The sequence below is a fragment of the Neolamprologus multifasciatus genome, chromosome 19, assembly GCF_963576455.1.
Source record: "Neolamprologus multifasciatus chromosome 19, fNeoMul1.2, whole genome shotgun sequence".
NCBI lineage: Eukaryota > Metazoa > Chordata > Actinopteri > Cichliformes > Cichlidae > Neolamprologus > Neolamprologus multifasciatus.
This window is the reverse complement of record NC_140457.1, coordinates 25,598,425-25,616,971: the sequence shown is the minus strand read 5'-3', so window position 1 is coordinate 25,616,971 and position 18,547 is coordinate 25,598,425. Positions and strand designations below refer to the sequence as shown.

The 18,547-nt window shown below is 38.7% G+C and overlaps 1 protein-coding gene across 4 annotated transcripts in view; it reads right to left on the bottom strand.

Moving 5' to 3' along the window:
- akap6 (A kinase (PRKA) anchor protein 6) overlaps positions 1-18,547 on the bottom strand; it is a 248,945-nt gene that overhangs the window by 110,604 nt on the left and 119,794 nt on the right. For all 4 annotated transcript variants that reach the window (XR_014871151.1, XM_085143172.1, XM_085143170.1 and 1 more), the window contains exon 14: positions 3,893-4,023. Coding sequence is in view for 3 of the 4 variants with exons in the window: in XM_085143172.1 (XP_084999298.1) it covers positions 3,893-4,023 (131 nt within the window). In the remaining variant the exon portion in view is untranslated. The remainder of the gene's footprint in view (positions 1-3,892; positions 4,024-18,547) is intronic.

Here is an 18,547-nt window from a genome sequence, read left to right as displayed (position 1 = left end):
CCACAAGCAAAACCCTGGTGCTTAATCAGTCATTCACTCACTAATTTATTATTTTATTAATCTTGGAAAAGAGCGTGGTGCACAAGTTTAATTTAGACTTTAGTGGACTACAAACACTGACTAACACGTCGTACAATAGGAAAGTGGAAGTTCCCTAAAACTAAACTAAAAAACTAAAACTAAACGTGAAAAAACAATTTAAGTTAACTAAAATAAACAAACTGAAATGATTTCGTCAACTTGGAAAACTAAATAAAATAAAATAATACTATAGATGAAATGGTTAGTCCTGTTTGCCTGACGAGGCATTGATGGACGAGTTTATTGAGACTGTGAGTCAACTCATTTCAGTTTAATATCAGTACTGATTTTCCTAAATCTTGCCTCTGACATACAGTATGCCCTCCATTACGTTAACAATTCAAAAGATTAAAAATAACACTGAAGCTAATAAAAACTGACATAAAACAAAACCGTTTCAAATAGTAAAAACTGAACAGAAACAATAATTAGTCCTGAAAAAGATCTAAAATGTCATCTTCAGCTACCAAATGGTTGTAGACAGCCATCAAAAGTCTGTGGTTAAAGTAGAACTGGATAACAGAGTTTTAAGGTGGTATCACTGTTGCCTCACAGTCAGAGGACCCTGTGTAGGGTCCTTCTCATTCTTACATTAAGTTCATTCATCCATGTTTACAAAGTCTAAATCCTCTCTCTGTTTCTCTTTTATCACAAAGTCATTAATTCCTGCAAAGTCAAGTCACTCAGTCATTCAGTTAAACATGCATTTGCTTTCAATTCTAATGTTAGTCCTTCGTGTATTCATGTTGGACTTTTTAAGATATAAAAATGTTAAATAAGGTAACAAGTGAAACCAAAGTACTTATTGGTATTAAAAGTATGACTTTGATATATGTATATATATTTCTGCTCTGAAAGGTTTCATATCCTGATTGGTTAGAAGCTTGGACATGCCTGATCTTTCCTATATAAGCATTTAGATTATTTTGAACATAACAATAAGAAATGTGAAAAATAAAAATTGACTTTTAGTTACTTTAGTTACTACAAAAAATCGATATCTTCCACCCCAACTAACTTTCATTCGGCTAATAATTTAGAATTGAGATATTTTGCTTGAGATTAGTGAATAATTCAGTCTGACCTTCATTTTCTTCACAACTGAACCAAAACCAGAAATCTCAACTGAATGAAACTCACAAAGAAAAACATGTAACATCCAATTAATACAAAACTCATCACACACACCACTGCACTGGACAGACAGACACACACACACACACGCTCACACATACCCAAATGTAAATGTGAAAGGCAACAGCTAACATATGAATAACCAATTAGAGGCCGACACATTCAATGTAAATTACTGAAATATTACGCCGCAGCCTCAGAGGGCTGAAAAACACAAACAAGATGAGGCTTTCATTTACATTTGTGCTGTGGGTTTTCACTCTTCTGCGCACAAACAACTTGCGGATGTAACAACTGTTATTTAATTCAAGTAGAAGACAGTCCAGTGGCACTACAGTGGGTTTGATTCGTATATGTGGACACTTGCACAGACAACGCACGCACCGCACGCTTCGTGGAAGCCACCGTGAAGTCACACTGACAAGACCCGCAAAGTCTGCAGAACACAACATGCTACAGACTCAAAGGGAGTAATTTAAGCCTCAGTTTTTTTATTTGCATACACACTACTCAGCGTATGTTGTCATTTTCTTTTTGTGTGTGTGTGTGCACGCCCTGTGTGTGAGTGATAACTGCAGCGAGAAGCTCCTCAAAGCCGGGGATGAAACGCCGACAGGCAGCGTGACCAAACACGGTGCTCGCCGAGCCGAGCCTGGCCACACCAGATTACTGCTGTTAACGCTCACACTCTGTGTGTGTGTGTGACTGCATTTAGCTGCATGTGTGCGTTGTCTGTTATGTTTGCCTGTGTCTCTTCTATCACAACAGACAACACTGACCTGCTAGTTTTCGCTCTTATTATTTTGCACTCCATTACGCTCTGCAGCTTCTGTCCTCTGCACGCTCAACACACAAACTCGAACACCTTGTTTAACAGGCCCAATGAAATGGTGGAACTTCTAAAAGTCAGAACAAAGGACTTTAAAGTGGACCTGTTATGATGATTTACAGCTCCCTGGATTTTATTCTTGGAATACACAGGAGCAGCTCCTATTGGGCCTTAGTTCATTGTTTTAGCTCACTTCCTGTTCCCTTTGAGCCAGTTTTCTTCTAATTGGCTGCACATCACAAACAGAAAGTTTGAACAATGGTTGGCACTTCTGGGCTCACAGGCTTTGTCCCTCAATTGACCATAGGAGGGAAATTCAGTTTTATGAGTGCTTAGAATTTCTACAGGGTGTATGAAAAGAATCATCTGTCTCCTATAGCAGCGGTCTCCAACCTTTTTTGCGCCACGGACCGGTTTATGCCCGACACTATTTTCATGGACCGGCCTTTAAGGTGTTGCGGATAAATACAACAAAATAAAACTAGTACCGGTACCGAAAAAAAGAAGATTTATTCATAACACACGTGAAAAGACCAAGGAAAACCGAGTTAACGATAAAAACGATAACAAAATAACGCTGAAAACCGATAAAAACCCTGAAAACTATACATTTCACACCTGAGCCTCAACTCTCGCGGCCCAGTACCAAACGACTCACGGACCCGTACTGGTCCGAGGGCCGGGGGTTGGGGATCGCTGTCCTATAGGATATATTTTGTAAGTAATGGACACAGAAGCTTGGGGTAAATTTCAAAATACATGGCTGAATATAAAGTTTTACATGCAAAACTTTCACTGTTCACAGAATTTAGCCATGTAACAAAGTGGCGTCCTGTCCAGGGTGTACTGCACATTTGGCCCTAGTTGGGATAAGCTCGAGCCTATATTACACTAAATTAACACATTAAACTGATGGTTTAAAGTGGTCGCTTAGTGTCTTACGGTTCTGTAGTACTTGCATTGATCCCTGTGACTTCTCTTAAAATCTCAGGGATAACCTCTAAAGTAGGGAGCTGTTATTATCCTGGCTTGATAACTTTTAAATTCTATATAGAGAGACCGTCTGATTCTCATTACCCCAAGAATGAAGCTCCTCAGCCTAGTCATGCGGCAGGTTTGAGGTTTGTTAACCAGTTTGCTAAATTACCGTATTTTTTGGACTATAAGGCGCACTTAAAATCCTTTAATTTTCGCAAAAATTGACAGTGCACCTTATAATCTGGTGCACCTCAGTAAGCACAGCCATTCCTGTTGTGCTTACTGACCTCGAACCGATTTTATGTGGTACACGGCGCTCAAAAATCTGTGAAAATGTTTTAGTACGACTGGTAAGCTACGAAGCTGCACCGCATGATGGATTGTCAGAGCATTACGGCTATCGTAGTCAGGAGCCTCACGGAGTTACTGTGCTTCAACATAATATTACTGTGTGTGTATAAGGACCCCAGAATGGCACCTATTAAGAGACATGCTTGCGAAGCAGATTTCAAACTCAAGGCTTTCAGTCACGTTTTGTTTCGCTTAATGCGTCTTATGTATGAAAATAGACCTGTTGATTAATATTGCACTTCATAGTCCGAAAAATACGGTAGCCTAGTGGTGGATGAACTGTAGCCCAGGAGGTCAATGAATACTCTACCAATTAGATTCTGAGTGTATGCGTCATAATTAGCGCTACACAAATGTGTGTGTACATGAGGGATGTGGGGAAATTTTAACAGGTCTTCCCATAGTAGACATGCATTTGTTTTACAAAATAGAGCACTTAAAGTAAGCACGTAAAGCAATTACGGAAGCTAACAGAAAATTACTGATCACTTATTCTGTTGTTTCCTGTTGTGCAGTTACCTGTTGTTCCTGGCCAGGTGACTGCAGCGCCTTCTGTTGGTGGGTGAGGGGTACTGCAGGCTGCTTAGTTTGATAGCCATCTGCTCTAAGGCCATTCGCTGGGCTTCGCACTGACTGGTGGTCTGCTCCGCCTGGAGAAAACAAAGCAGAACACAGGGGTATATATTACCCAGACTGAATTATTTCTTACACTTCTTTGGTTCATTCTGAGATTGCGTTCACATCAACATATTCTCTGTTATGTTTGTTAGTTGTACCTTGCTATAACCAATGAGGACTGATATGCTGTTTCCATGATATGCTGATGATAGTTCAAAGGGCTTCATAACAATCAATATAAGAATATTAATGGAAGAAAAGAAACTAAAATACCTATTTGCAATGAAAAATGCAACTTACAGGCTTGATTAGCAGCTTCTCTTGAGATGTTTTTAACTGTTTTGAGAGAATAATTTGTGACATTTAACGCTGAACTGAAAGTGTTTTTAAAGAATATTTTGCACTACTGCTGAATCTTTGAGATGATGTTGTTTTATAGTTATTATAAAATTCCCTTAAGATGTCATTCAATACCCTGTTAATAGGTTTCTGCACTGTAGAATGAAGACTTTTAATGCTACACGGAAATTTATGTTTTATGTTTTAGTCGATTAGATAAATAAATGAATAAAACCATCCATAGAATTTAAAAATAAATAAATAAAAGTAGACCCTATGCTGGTAAATAGTCTAATGTCAAATAATCTGTCGTGTTACAAATTAACACTATGTCTATGTATGTCATGTTCTCAGATTGCTGAATTGCAGGTTTCCCATGAAAAATTCCTGCCTTTCTCTGGTTTAGGACTTCTGCAAAGACCCCTCGAGCGTAAGACTTTTTAATACATTCTAAGGTGAACTTAATTCAGTGCTTCTTACAACGTACAAATACCCTGTCTTATATAAAGACCAAGATGACCAGAATCAAGGTAACACAGTGAGCCTTCTTGAAAGCGAACAGAACGTGTGTGCTAGATGAAGTCGGCGGTCTGAGTGGGATCATCTTCCACTGAGTGTGATTAGCTGTTTATTGCAGATGAAGGAGATTCGGACGTGCCGCGTTTTGACGGACGTGCCCTTTAAAGCCCTGCAAGCATTCAGCAAGCCACTAGAAACACTCTCCATCCTTATCCTCCGCGTCAGCTGACAACATACACACGCATCTATGAAACGGCACGTACATGTGTATGCATATAAATGTACATACACACACAAACATTTCACTAACACAGATCACCCATAAAACCTGACGCACACATTTAATACGAATTGCTTTTCTCTGGCACAAATTACCCCTCATATACACACTCCTATCAAGCTCGCACAAATGTTCCCATAAAGCCACACATGCGCACAAATTGACCATCAATTGCTTCACACACAAAAACAAACATATTCACACATGGAGCATGATTCGCTGCTCTTTCTCACAAATTATCCTTCTCTCTCACACACACACACACCACAGCTAGTTGCACTCGGTATCCAGACACAATCATATAGAGGCACTCAGAGTGCCGCTCAGATGTAATTGCATACAAACTATATGGAGATGAGGCCTCAATTGAACCAATGAAGGCAGAGTGAGTGTGTACAAACAGCCCAATGTGCACACATACACACATATGACCGCCTGCTTTTTCCTCATTCAGTAACAATCTGAATAAAGTGTTGTCGCGTCGAGTTGCGTTCGCCGTCCGATCTACTTAGCGGACTCGACGGAAGGATCTGGAAAGGTCATCCAATCTGTAGAAGGCAGAGCTGCTCAATCAGCGAGCTAATAAACAAACCGGCAATACACAATCAACAGCACTGTCTGTGTTGAGGTGTGTTTGAACGAGAGAATATTCTGTTTGTGTATGTGCTGCTGTTATAGAAATGAAACTAACTGGAGCCTCTCGGAGGGAAAAAAAAAAACTGAGTTTATCTAAATGTCTCTCCACTTTCCTTCATTACTTCTCTCTATTTCTGTCTTGGTTGCGTTTGCAGACTGTTTGCTGGCTAGTTAGTCGGTCAGTGAATCAGTAAATCAGTCAAGTTGTTCATTAGCTGGTTAGACTGTTCTTTTCTGTGCTAATATGTTCCCTCAGTCTATAACTTTGAATCCAAGCCAAGAACTACATTTAAAAATTGCCTCATTTATGTAAGCTTTTTGCACATTTATCAAGTAAATTGCTGCACTTACAGCAAAGCAGAAGCGACCTTGGTCAAAAGAATAACCACGGCAGGACAGCTAATCCAAACAAATTGAATTAACATTGAAAGGGGACAATTGTTTTACTAATTTTCTGTCATTTATATACTGATACAATGTTGGGTGTCAGGAGTTGGGTCTGTAACCCAGCATTTTGAGGTTTATTTTGTATTTTGATATGTGGAATGTTTTAAGTTCTTTGGTTGCTATTCTTACTTAGGATTAAATTGAGTTTCTAGTTCTTCTATAACTCCTGATTTAAAAGTCTTTTCTTGTCTTCAGTGACAATATGTCATGTATTTGTTGTCTGTGTGTGTCAAGTAGTCGGTGTTATTATGTCTACGTCTCTCCGTGTTTCCAGTTTTATTTTAAAAGTCTTGTGGTTCTATGTTCAATGTGCTTAGTTTTGCTCTTCTCCTGTGGAGTTATTATGTTCATTTGTGTCAGCCGTGTCTCCCCAGGTGTTTCCACTTCCCTCATTACCCTTCTGTGTGTTTTCATTCAGTCTTTGTCCGGTTTACTCTTTTCTTTCCCGTTCCATGTACTACATGATTCTGTTGACACCTGTTGTCATAGTTACCACAGTTTAGTTTTCCCTGTTTAGGTTTTAGTTTCGTTTTTGCCCCTGTTCGCCTTTTGCTTTATTTTCTACTTGTGTATCAGCCATAATAAACGGCTCGCTTTTTGTTTAACCTTAGTACCTTAGGGCGATTGTGGCTCAAGAGTTGGGTGTTCGTCTTGTAATCGCAAGGTTGCTGGTTCGAGCCCCGGCTCGGACAGTCTCGGTCGTTGTGTCCTTGGGCAAGACACTTCACCTACCGCCTAGTAGTGATGGCCAGAGGGGCCGATGGCGCGATATGGCAGCCTTGCCTCTGTCAGACTGCCCAAGGGCAGCTGCAACTGCAGCTTGCCTTTACCAGTGTGAGAATGAATGAATAGTGGTATTGTAAAGCGCTTTGAGGGGTCCCGAAAAGCGCTATATAAATGCAATCCATTATTATTCCCTGTCTGCACTTGGGTCCTCATATCAACACTCAGGCTGCGCCGTGACAGTTGGATGCTCATCTTAAACATGGCTAATGTTTAAAAAAATGTGTTTCTTTTTTACCTTTATTAACCACAAAGAAAAATAAGTCTCTTGAGATTAAAAAATGTCTCTAATAAAAAGTGCAGTACAATCAATAGCACTGTATAAACTATTAGCAGGCACACACACACACACACACACACACACACACACACACACACACAACTAAACCCATATTTTACTTAGGTACAAGCGAAAAAAATAAAATAAAATAAAACACAGAAACAACAAAAATATATAAACTTCAGTGTCAATAAAGAATGCATACCTTAGTAAAAAATAACTGTCTAATGGCAGAAATAAAAGTAATACCATTCAGGCAAAACTAGTCATTCACATTATCTAAAATGAACTTAAATTAATTGTCATGGTCCTGAGTCATGTGACCCAGTGTTTCTAAGTTTCGTGATATTTTGTTATTCATCTGTATTCTAGTTTCTTTTCAGCTTATCTACTTACATTCTGTCATACCTACTTGCAGTTATATTTTATGGTTTATTGGGTTCCCCTTCTGTCTCATCCCTGTGTTAATTCTTCCTTAGAGGTTTGTGAGTCTTATCTGTCATGTCTCCTGTCTGTGTAGTTCATGTTGTCAAGCTCATGTCACTTCTGCGTCTTATTTAGGGTTCCTGTTTTACTTTGAAGGGTGTTCAATGTTCATTGCTTTAGTTTCACTTCCACTGTGGTGTCATTTGGTTTGTTCTAGTCAGCTGTTTCCTCACGTGTCTCCACTTCCCCTGATCACCTCATGTATGTATTAAAGTCCTCTGTCTTCCTGTGTTCAGTGTCCCGTCGTCCTTGTTCCACCCATCATGTCATGTCAGGTTTCAGGACTCTGTGCAGGTCATGGTCATTTTGCCTATTCATGTATGAGTTCATTGCTCCTTCATGTTCCTGCACAAAGTCCTGTTCATAGACATCGCAGTTTCCTTGTCATTGTCTTCCTAGTTATCATAGTTAAGTCAGTTTTCAGTTTTCCCAGTTTAGGTTCCAGTCTTGTTTTGCCTCTGTGCTTACTGCCTTGTTTTGTTGACCTGATTATCAGCCGTCATGAAAGGCTTGCGTTTTGTTCAAGTTAGTTGTGGTCTCCTCGCCTGTGTCTGCATCTGGGTCACCCACACACTGTTTCCCCCCACAAACTGCGGCATTAATTAAGTGAGACCAGTGTCTTAATTTAGGAGTGATAAATTTGAATTCTCCTTTTCCAAATTCCATTTGAACTTCTGGGACAGACAAAGTGGTGAAACATGGAACCCAGGACAACAATTTCCCACAATTTCTGATTAATATAAGTCAGTATATAAGATTTAAGCAAACCAAGAATAGCCTTATAAATAAAAAATCTACATATAAATATACATAGTGGCTGAATCTACAACATGACACAGCAGACCACCCGAGCTCAGCATACAATGCACAAAGGTGAGTAAAAGCGTTAAAGTTTGTAATAAATCCCATTGTTCCAGAATAAACAGAATGCAGGATATGTAAGCATTCTGGGGACCCATGTTTATAAATCACATCACCATAACCAAAAAGAGACATAAAAGTCTCTTTCTGGCCAGAGACAGATAGACAGGAAAGTAAACATCAAGTTTCAATTTCAATTTTTTCACCGGTTGCCGAATGCGAGGTGTAGACGAGAGTGAGTCGTCAATTGTTTTTCCTAAGTACTTATATTGAGATGCTCACTCAATCTCTGAGCCCTGAAGTATATAATACATGAAAGGTTCAGGGGTTTATATTTTGAATTTTTTAAGTTTTAAATCACACAGGCTATGCTATACTGCACTGGAGCTGACAGAGAGCCTGGCTATAAGAGGAGTAGATCATCAGCATAAAAATGAGGACTGATCACATTAAGCAAGCTAGAAGTCACTGAGGCCTGATTGATGTATAACTCAGTCCTTCGATGGCAAGTCTTGGTTTTAACTGTGTCAAATGCTATGGCTAGGTCAATAAAAATGGATGCACAATGTTGCTTATCTGCTTGAAACAAATCAATTAAATTGAAACAATCACACAGGCTGCTATAGTTGTACTGTAATTTTTCTAGAAGCCTGACTGGAAATCATTTAAAAATCCTTTACGGAAAGGAACTCTTTCTGCTGTTTGTTAACAAGAGTTTCCAGAACTTTGACAAAAGCAGATTATTTAGAGACGGACTTGTAATTAGTCAAAACTGAAGTATCCCAACCTTTAAGCAAAGGGAGAACAAAAGCAGATTTCCAAATGGTTGGAATTTCATTTGTATATATAAGAAATCCAAACAAAAAAAAAAAGACAATTCCTGTGAGCTTTCAGCTCAGATTTCAGACTGCTCTAAACACTCAGTTTCAGACTTTTTACCTGACTCATGGCTCTTAATGATGTCAAAGAGAGTGGAGATCTGTATTTAGTCATCTCAGACACAGAAGCTCCACCCAACTACTGCTCACACCTGTTTTATATTGACAGAATGTTGGTTTAAAGGAAGGAGGATGGGAGCAAAACAGTTTGTTTTAGACCTTAGATGACAGGTCTCCAACTCCACTCCTCGAGAGCTGCTCTCCTTCAGCTTTAAGATGCATCCTTGTTCCAACACACCTGAATCAAATGACTGGCTTGCTATCAGGCCTTTGCCAAACTTAATTCAACCATTTGATTCAGCTGCGTTAGAGTGGGATGCATCTAAAAGCTGTAGGAGAGTAGCTCTCATGCACTGGGGCTGGAGATCCCTGCATTACATGAACTGAGGAACTCCAACAATCCCCACTATAAGATTAAAGAGTGTCAGTAACACAAGAAACATTTATATAAGTTGGCCAAGGAAGATGGCCCAGCACCAAGGAAAGTCTGCTGCTGCCATAGGAAGTACATCATAAAATATATTTAGTGTTTTGTTGAAACAACTTTTGAAAGAAGTTCATTGCTGACAAAAACTTTGAAGTGATAATGTGATGTTTTTGTCAGTGCTACATGGTCATAATGTCAGTCAGTCAGTAAGGAGGTCACTAACTGATTCAGTCCTGCAGCTACATACTCGCTCACTTATTTATTTAATCATTTTTTCTGACGTTGGCAACAACCGAGCCAACGCAGGCTAAGGTATGAAAAAGCAAATTACATCCATAACAGCTGACTAAAGCCATAATGAAACACGCACACACACTTGTACAGTATGTGTACACACTGAAGTACACTGAAGCAATTTCTCCTGGATGCCCGCCTTGAGGACACAGTGACTAAAGACACACACACACACACTCATGAGTTGGGCTGCTTCCCAGTCTGAAGGATCTTCAAGGATTTCTGTCAAAAATTATTTGTCTTCAAACTAGACTCATGCCTCCATCTGTTAGTTTGCATGCGCATGTGTGCATTGCTCATTTTGCCTAACTGCCTATTGCAAGAAAGACCAAAAGAAAAGCAAGCATATATGTATGTCAATGAACTTCTGCTATTTATCTACCATGCAGCCAGAAATAAGTAAACGGCCTAGCTAGTGTGCATTTTCAGGCTCCCGAACGCAGAAATGCAGAAAAAAAGGTGATTTCCTAAACATTCAACTATGAAGGAGACAGCGACCTTATCATTATCTCAACTCACTGATCAAAACTGCAGCATTATTCTGATAATTATAATTATTGGTCAAATGATTGCACAAACCTTCAGTTTACCCAAACCGTTATTTAAAGGGGATCTATTATGTTTTCTCCTCATATTTCTGATGCCTTATGTAAAAATGTTTCAAATAATGGGGTAGCGTACAATTTACAATGAGCCAAAAGCTCAGGCTACAGTATGCTCTAAAGCAAAAAGCTCAGTATTATTATGTCAGTGAGAAGGGAAATCCTTATATGGTCATCTCAGACTGCCTTCTACCTGCTGTTCAAACTTTTGTTTTGTCTGGCTTAAAGGGAAGAAAGCAAAAGTTCTTGTTTCAGGTTAAATGCTCAAACTGTTTTTTCTACTCTTGGCTCTGTATGTTTTGTTCTTGAGAGGGCATATGAATAATATGTTCCTGAAAATTGTGCAAAGCTATTCTAGTCGAGTCCAAGAATAAAAATCTGGAGTTTAAAATAAGCAAAACAAGGCCCCATCGATGTGTGAAGAACTGTCCGTGGTACTCGTCCTGAAATATGCTCTCGAACGTAACTTGTCTAATGTTACATGCTGAATGAAGGGAATTTTATGAAGGAGGACTATTAAAAAACACCTGATGGGGATATTATGGACTATGTTGGAATTTATGTGGTGTCAGATACGTGATATCTGATACAAAGAGTTACACAAAAAATAACCTCTCTTCCATTTTTAATAGTGCTGCTGGCGTGGCTCTAGGCAGGCACTGACACTCATGGTAAGGATCAGCCACGGGCTTCTCCTCTAGCGCCACCATGAGGATAAATTTGTGGGTTTGAGACATATGTTTCCGGATGACTTGCAATAACATTTTATCAATAAATTCACATCCTCGTAGAAAGAACTGTAACAGCGGTGCTCCTCTGACTTGCTACTATTATCATTGTTATTATATTGTGTGCGTCTGTAGCTACAGTAAATACGGTGGAGGTTTGTTTGCTGCATTTGTGATAATCTCATCTGTTTCTGCTGCTACGCTATCAACTCTTAAAGATAAAACCTAGAGTAAATATAAACAGAATCAAATATTTATTTTATTCCTATCATTGCTGATGAGATATTGTGAGCGATTTCAAATGGAGAGGCTGAATCCAGTGTTTCCAGTCCTGTCGTTAACGCTGCTAATAGACACACAAATCAATAAGAATCTGCCTCATTTGATGAATACGTAGACTGTCCTCTCAAACACACACACACAGAAATGCACACAGCCTGTTGTAGATGCGTGTATATTGCACTTCGATGTGCCGAATCAAGTCATTTTAGGGCTTTTTGTTTACATGTCAGGGCCAATTTATCCCGCATCCTTGGAAAACCTCACCACTAGCTGTGTGAGTGTGTTTATGTGTGTGTGTGTGTGGGGGGTTCATGTCTTAAACATATATGTATGCATGTGTGTTTTCTGGCAATTGTGTGTTGAGTCGCTGCTGTGGAACTGTGGCTTGATCCCTTATGAATGTGCATGTGTCCAAAGACGTTTCTGTTTGGGAGTGTGTTAGATGTGTGTTAGATGTGCGTGTGTGTGCGTGTGTGTGTGTGTCTCCTGGGGTTTTCCTGGGGCTATAACTGCCAATCAAACAGCAGTGTTAGGACTGAGAGCTGAGCAGCAACAGCAGCATATAAACACACTCTTACATATGGTTCATTAAAAATAAATATCAGACAATAAATCAATAAACAAATCAATCAACTAATCAGTCACATCATAGAATAACACTTCGTTAGCATGAGAGAAATAGAGGGAAATGTGGAGATAAAAGGTTAAATTATGTTCACTCTTTCAAAATTTTGTGTTGTATTTGTACTGCAGACAAGAGTATCACATGTGAACCAACAGTGACAAACAAGAGCAAGTTTTGTGCAGCTGAGTGTCCAGGAGTGCCTGCAGTGTCACCTCAGCACTGTTCCTTTAATCTGCCAGGAACATCTTAATGCCAGAAGTCATGTGAATGAGTTCTGGCTCTTTGGCAGCTATGTTGATTGTTGCCTGGAGCTGTGCCCAGAAACATTGTTCTGAGAATCTGCAGGTTTTGTCACCGTGCAAGCACAGAGCAAATTTAAAGCAAGTTTCCCACAGTGCACCTTCTGTCTTTCAGCTGCCGATGAGGTTTTACCGTTTCCCCACGACTCTGTCAATTGCTTTGCTTAAAGCCTCTGTGTCCCAGTAGCTTCAGGATTGATTCGACGAGATACGATCTGGTCACATTTGTTGTTTTAAAAAGGATAGGACTTCTCCGTGTTGCTTTAAGTTGGGTTCAGGAAACGTAAAAGTCTTTCTTGATTTCAGTTTTTGTGTTTTGTTTTTGCTTTTTTAATATGCAAAATGAAAATGTACATAAAAACAGCTGGACTGAAAGGAAGCCTGTTACCTTTTCATGAAATATATTGGAGCTCCAGCATATATAAGCAAATACTGGAAAGTTCACAAAGGAGGTTGCAATGAAAAGCTGATCTCTGGCTACACGATACACTACCCAGACAACTTATAAGGTACACCTTCCTAGCACTGAGCTCAGAACAGCCCTAATTATTCCTGCAAGCAATGTGCAAAAGCATCCTAGGACATTTCGGTCCATATTGACACGATAGCATCATGCAGTTGCTCCGGATTGATTAGCTATTGATTAACTGTGTCCATCCAGATTGAGATCTGGTGACTATGATTATTTTACTACTCATAATGTTTGAGTGTGTGAAATAGACAGGCTGCATGAATTTTGGTGTGAATAGGTGAAGGAGGCTCATTGCAAAAAGCACTATGAGTGTCAATAAACTTCCAAAGCACAGTTACATTGTGTCATGGCAGATGAAAACGTTTTATATTTTTACAGACACTATTCTCTACAAGAAAACGACTCTATGGGTCATTTGTGCAAGTTGTTATTCCACCCTAAAGTGTCTTAAATAAATATTTTCTATCTTTTAGCTGGAGGGCTTGATTTTATATATGACTTAAAAAAAAGGTCAGTAGCAAGACATTTCAGTTTTTGTGCATGGTTAGATGAAAACTAAACACACATCGGTTGCTACTTTGTATAGTTTTGTATAAAGTAACTGACTTTATCGTTATCAGTAAACTGTCACTGTCTTTATTCTTCTTGTTATGACATACTAATAACACTAAAGGTCAAATGAAACATAAATGGTAAGTGGGAAAAAGGAGGAATTTAATCCATGAGATTTCATGGATCTGTCCTTTAAATCCACACTTGATGATAATTTCTTGCAGCTTGCATGTGCGTGTGTGTGTGTGTTGCAGGTCAATATCTGAGGTGAGATATTCCACTAACAGGGTGTTTTTGTCTTGATAGAGCAAAGGAGTGGGTAATGATACAGGATCAATAATGGATATGAGACAACTGCATCCAGCTGGTAGGGCCTGCATACACACACACACAAACACACAAACACACACACACAAACATCTAATGCACAAACAGAAGCATCTTTGGACACATGCACATTCATAAGCGATCAAGCCACACAGTCCATAGCAGCAACGGCTAACAGCATTAGTTTATCAGACCACAAGAATAGTGAGCAAGTGGGGGCAGCAGGTTTGTTAAAACATAGAAAAATGTTAGGATAACTTGTCTTGAACCTACAGAAACTATATATAAATTCAGACTACTGATATCAGAATCAGTAATACAGATAAGGATGTTGTATTATCTATGAACATTGAGCTACGAGCAGCAGCTCATAAAGTACAATTTATAATCAGAATATTAATCCTGCCTCTGTGTAAACTGAATCGAAATGTCTCCTAAATAAAAAGCCACTATGAATAATATTATACATAAAATGAGTGCTGTGTCTACTAAATAAATGCAAAAAAATAGTAAAGTTGGGTATGTGACTCCACAGCAGGCTACATCTGCCAAACAAAGCTGCAGGGGAAGTGCATGTGTGTTGGTGTGTGTTCTCTCCAGGCTGCCTGTTCTGTCCAGATGTTTCTGTTAAAGATTTCATCTGAGGCTGAAATCAACTAAACAAACCTTCAGCTTCAACCATGCATTCTGAAAGCTAATGAAAGCTAATTCTTAAGCTAATGGTTCTATTGCTGGCAAAAAATAATATAACATATTGAGCATGAACTCAAGTGACAAGAGGATGTGACTAACAAAGTGGCTGCTGAGTGTATGAAAAGCGAGTGACATCAAAAGACAAGTCAAACTCCAAAAATAATCCAAAATGAATTGCAGGAAAAACTAGCATGCTACACGTCTCATGCAACTATGCCCCGTCAAAAGAAAGTGTTTAAGGTTGGGTAACACTGACATTCTTGGTGCTAAATATTTTCATAGCTCTATTCCTAAGTAGCCTATCTGTTCATCAGCTTCATAAAGGATTTTAACCTGTTAGGCTCAAACTAGCTAATAGCTAGTAGCTAGGGTTAGCTAGTAGCTTAGCACTTCTTAGCTTTTGTGTTTAACCAACAGCAAATCCTAATATTGTCTCTCTGCTACTTTTTTCATGGTCTGTTATAATTCTGTTATGAATGGTTATGACATCATTTGTGTTTTATTTTATTCATGTATTAACTTAAGACCACTTTAAATCTTAAGGGGTTAAGTGAATATTCACTAGCAAGCCTTTGCTTAACACTGAGTTGTCATCTATATTTTCAAAAAGTTTTTATTTTTATTACATTTAGAATTTTAGTTAAAAAAACCCCACATGTGTGACAAAAATCTGTCAGCTTTCAGTGAGCATCACAGATGGCGAACCTCACTGATCCACTGCAACACCTGTACGCCCTTTAATCCCCACCAAGACCTCTGTCTTTTGTTTCTGTCGTGCCACCTAGAACTCATCTCACACTCTTTCTGATTAAGATCTGATTTTTTATGTTGGTTAATTATTTCCTAATTAGTTTGCGTGTTAATTAGAATATTCACTAATGTTAATTAGCTGTATTAATAGGAGCTGCTGTAACACCTGCCCCCGGCTCCACCGCCTGCCAAATATCTTCATCTCAAAACAGCTTCCTACCTCAAAGCTCCAAAATGTCATCCCTTGTTTTTATTGCAAGATGAAAGAAAAAAAAGACTTTTCTAAAATTTTCCAACATATTATATATTAGAGCAGAAATTCTATAGATCTGAAGGTCATTTTCAAACATTTTGAAGTTGCATTTGACATGAAAAAGGCTGGTTTATCTTTCTTGAAAAGTCATTACTGTTCACTCGGTTAACACAAAGTTGAATGTCTATGCCACCTACCTACTGACCTGGCAAGGTGACTACAACACTCAGCCTTTCATGACTGAGGTGTTAAAAACCTAAGCAGGGTCATATACATACAGCAATGCCAGGAAACATCACTGATTATGCAGTTGTTGTTTTTCGTTCGCTTTTTTTCCTTTACATTTATGCTTGTATTTCTCTAGCATCACTAGGTTATATACACACACACAAATCTGCACGCTTTTATCACTTTAGAGGACCCTGCACCGATTAACAGTCCCTTCCTGAGCTACCATAACCTCTGCCTGTTCAGCAGCAATGCTTTCATCCATACATTCAACATCTACTGGACAAAGATTTGTTTTGTTCCCTTCAAAATAAAGTTGTGACTGCTTAAAATTATAAACAGTAATTTTGACACCAGAACAAGTACACGCACACGCACACACACACACACACACACAAACACACACACACACACAGAGTCATGCACTTCCGCTAGAAGACATCAGTTCAATTAGATGAACAATGTGGAGGATTTGTAAAATGAATTATAAAAACTAAAGGTAAAGCTGTTAGAGAGGGCTGGGAGGGAGTGACAGGATGAGTGAGCAAAGCAAAAGAAGGGTGGAGGATGGTGGAGAGGGGGACAGAAAACATCTAAAGTCTCCAGCAGTGTGTTTATTTAGTCATTTATTTAGTGTTTATTTCGTGTTCATCTTCATGCCTGTTAATTCATGCGAGTATCATCGTAACACCACAGAGAAGGTGGGAGGGTGGATGATTTTCTTTTAAAATACAAATTTGTTTTTAAATTGTTCATACTCCACACACACACACACACACACACACACACACACACAATGATAACATTTTTAGATAGAGAGAAGCCATTTAAAGGTAAAAACAATCAGAAATTAGGGACAGTGTCGGAGAGTAGAGCATTTTGACCAGCAGGCATATATTTTTACTTAAGCAAAGAGAGGCTTAATGAGACAAAGTTTGTTCTGACATGAGGTGAAGCATAGCTTTAGATTAATAGGTAATAATGTATTTCTTATCATCATTAGTATCGACTGCAAAACTTTATATTACATTCAACAACTGACGGTGTAATTCCGCTACAATGTAATTGTATTTAGATACAAATACGTAAAGGTAGGTACACTAGAAGAGGGTAACAAGTCAGAGGCTGGGTCTGTGACCTTTTGTATTTTTGATTTTCTTATGTTAAGTTCTTGTGTTATTATTTAGTCAGGGTTTAGTTGAGTGTTATTCTAGTTTATGTTTCATCAATGAGTCTGTGCTCCTGACTCTTTTCCTGTTTGGCTTGTGTGATCTCCTTGTCCCTGTAGGTTCCCCTTGTGTTTCCCTCTGGTCTTCCTTATCTGTTCACACGTGTTTCTCCCTGTGTCCCCCCCCCCCCCCCCCCCCCCAGTCCGTCAGGTATTTCATGTCTCTGTGTTTCACGTTCTGTTGTCAAGCTTGTGTTGTCATGTCTGCGACTCTCCATGTTTTCTGTTTTATTCTGAAAGGTCTCGTGTTTCCATGTTCAGTGTGTTTAGTTTCACTTCCCCTGTGGCATCATGTTCATTTGTATCAGCTGTGTTTCCTCAGGTGTTTCCACTTCCACGTCACAGAGTTTTTCTTGCTACTGCTCAGGTTCATGTTCATGCTCATGTTTTGACTTTCTTTTTGCGTGTTCTTGTTCAATTTTCATGTTATGTCTCGTGTCATTGTTTTCATAGTTTAGTTCGTTCTCAGTTTAGTTTTCAGGTTAGTTCGCCCTTGTTTCGACTTGCCTTGTTTTTCTGTTACTGGACATCAGCCTCAAATAAACAGCTCGCCTTTTGTTAAACTTCAGTTCTTCTCTCCCGTGTCTGTATTTGGGTCCACACCTTTAACACACCAGCTACTCAGACGTGACAAGTCCAAATTTTAGAGGACACAAAGAAAAAATTATACTAGTTAATTTTAAGTACTGCAAAATTTCTTGGCAATTTAGAAGAAAAACAAACAATGTTACCCCATATTACATCATATATGTGCTGTTCTTTTTCAAGGGGCAGGCTGTATTATAAAGTGGCTGAATCTTACCCAACTTTGGGGTATTTTATAGAAAAGGAGATTATACATTATACTGCAAGTAATTTTAAGTACAGCTTAAGTGCAAAAATGACAATTGAACAATAGAAAATCCATCATACAACTTAATTAACATGTAAAAAAATAAAGCAGTTAAAAGGTAAGTTATTCTATAATATGCCTGCGTGCAGAGAAGTACAGTGTATTTTGATTTACGATGTGAAGATATTGTTTGTTTTTCAGCTCAATTAAAAATTACAGTTTTAAGCTGAAATTTGTGCATTACTGAAATTTACTTTTAGCTTAATTATTTCTTTCTTTCTTGTTATAACTTGACTTGACCCATATCTAGTGTACCTCCCTTTAAGTATGTGTATGAAAACATAATTACATTGTAATTTCAAATAAACTACACTAGTTTATTTGAAATTAAATTC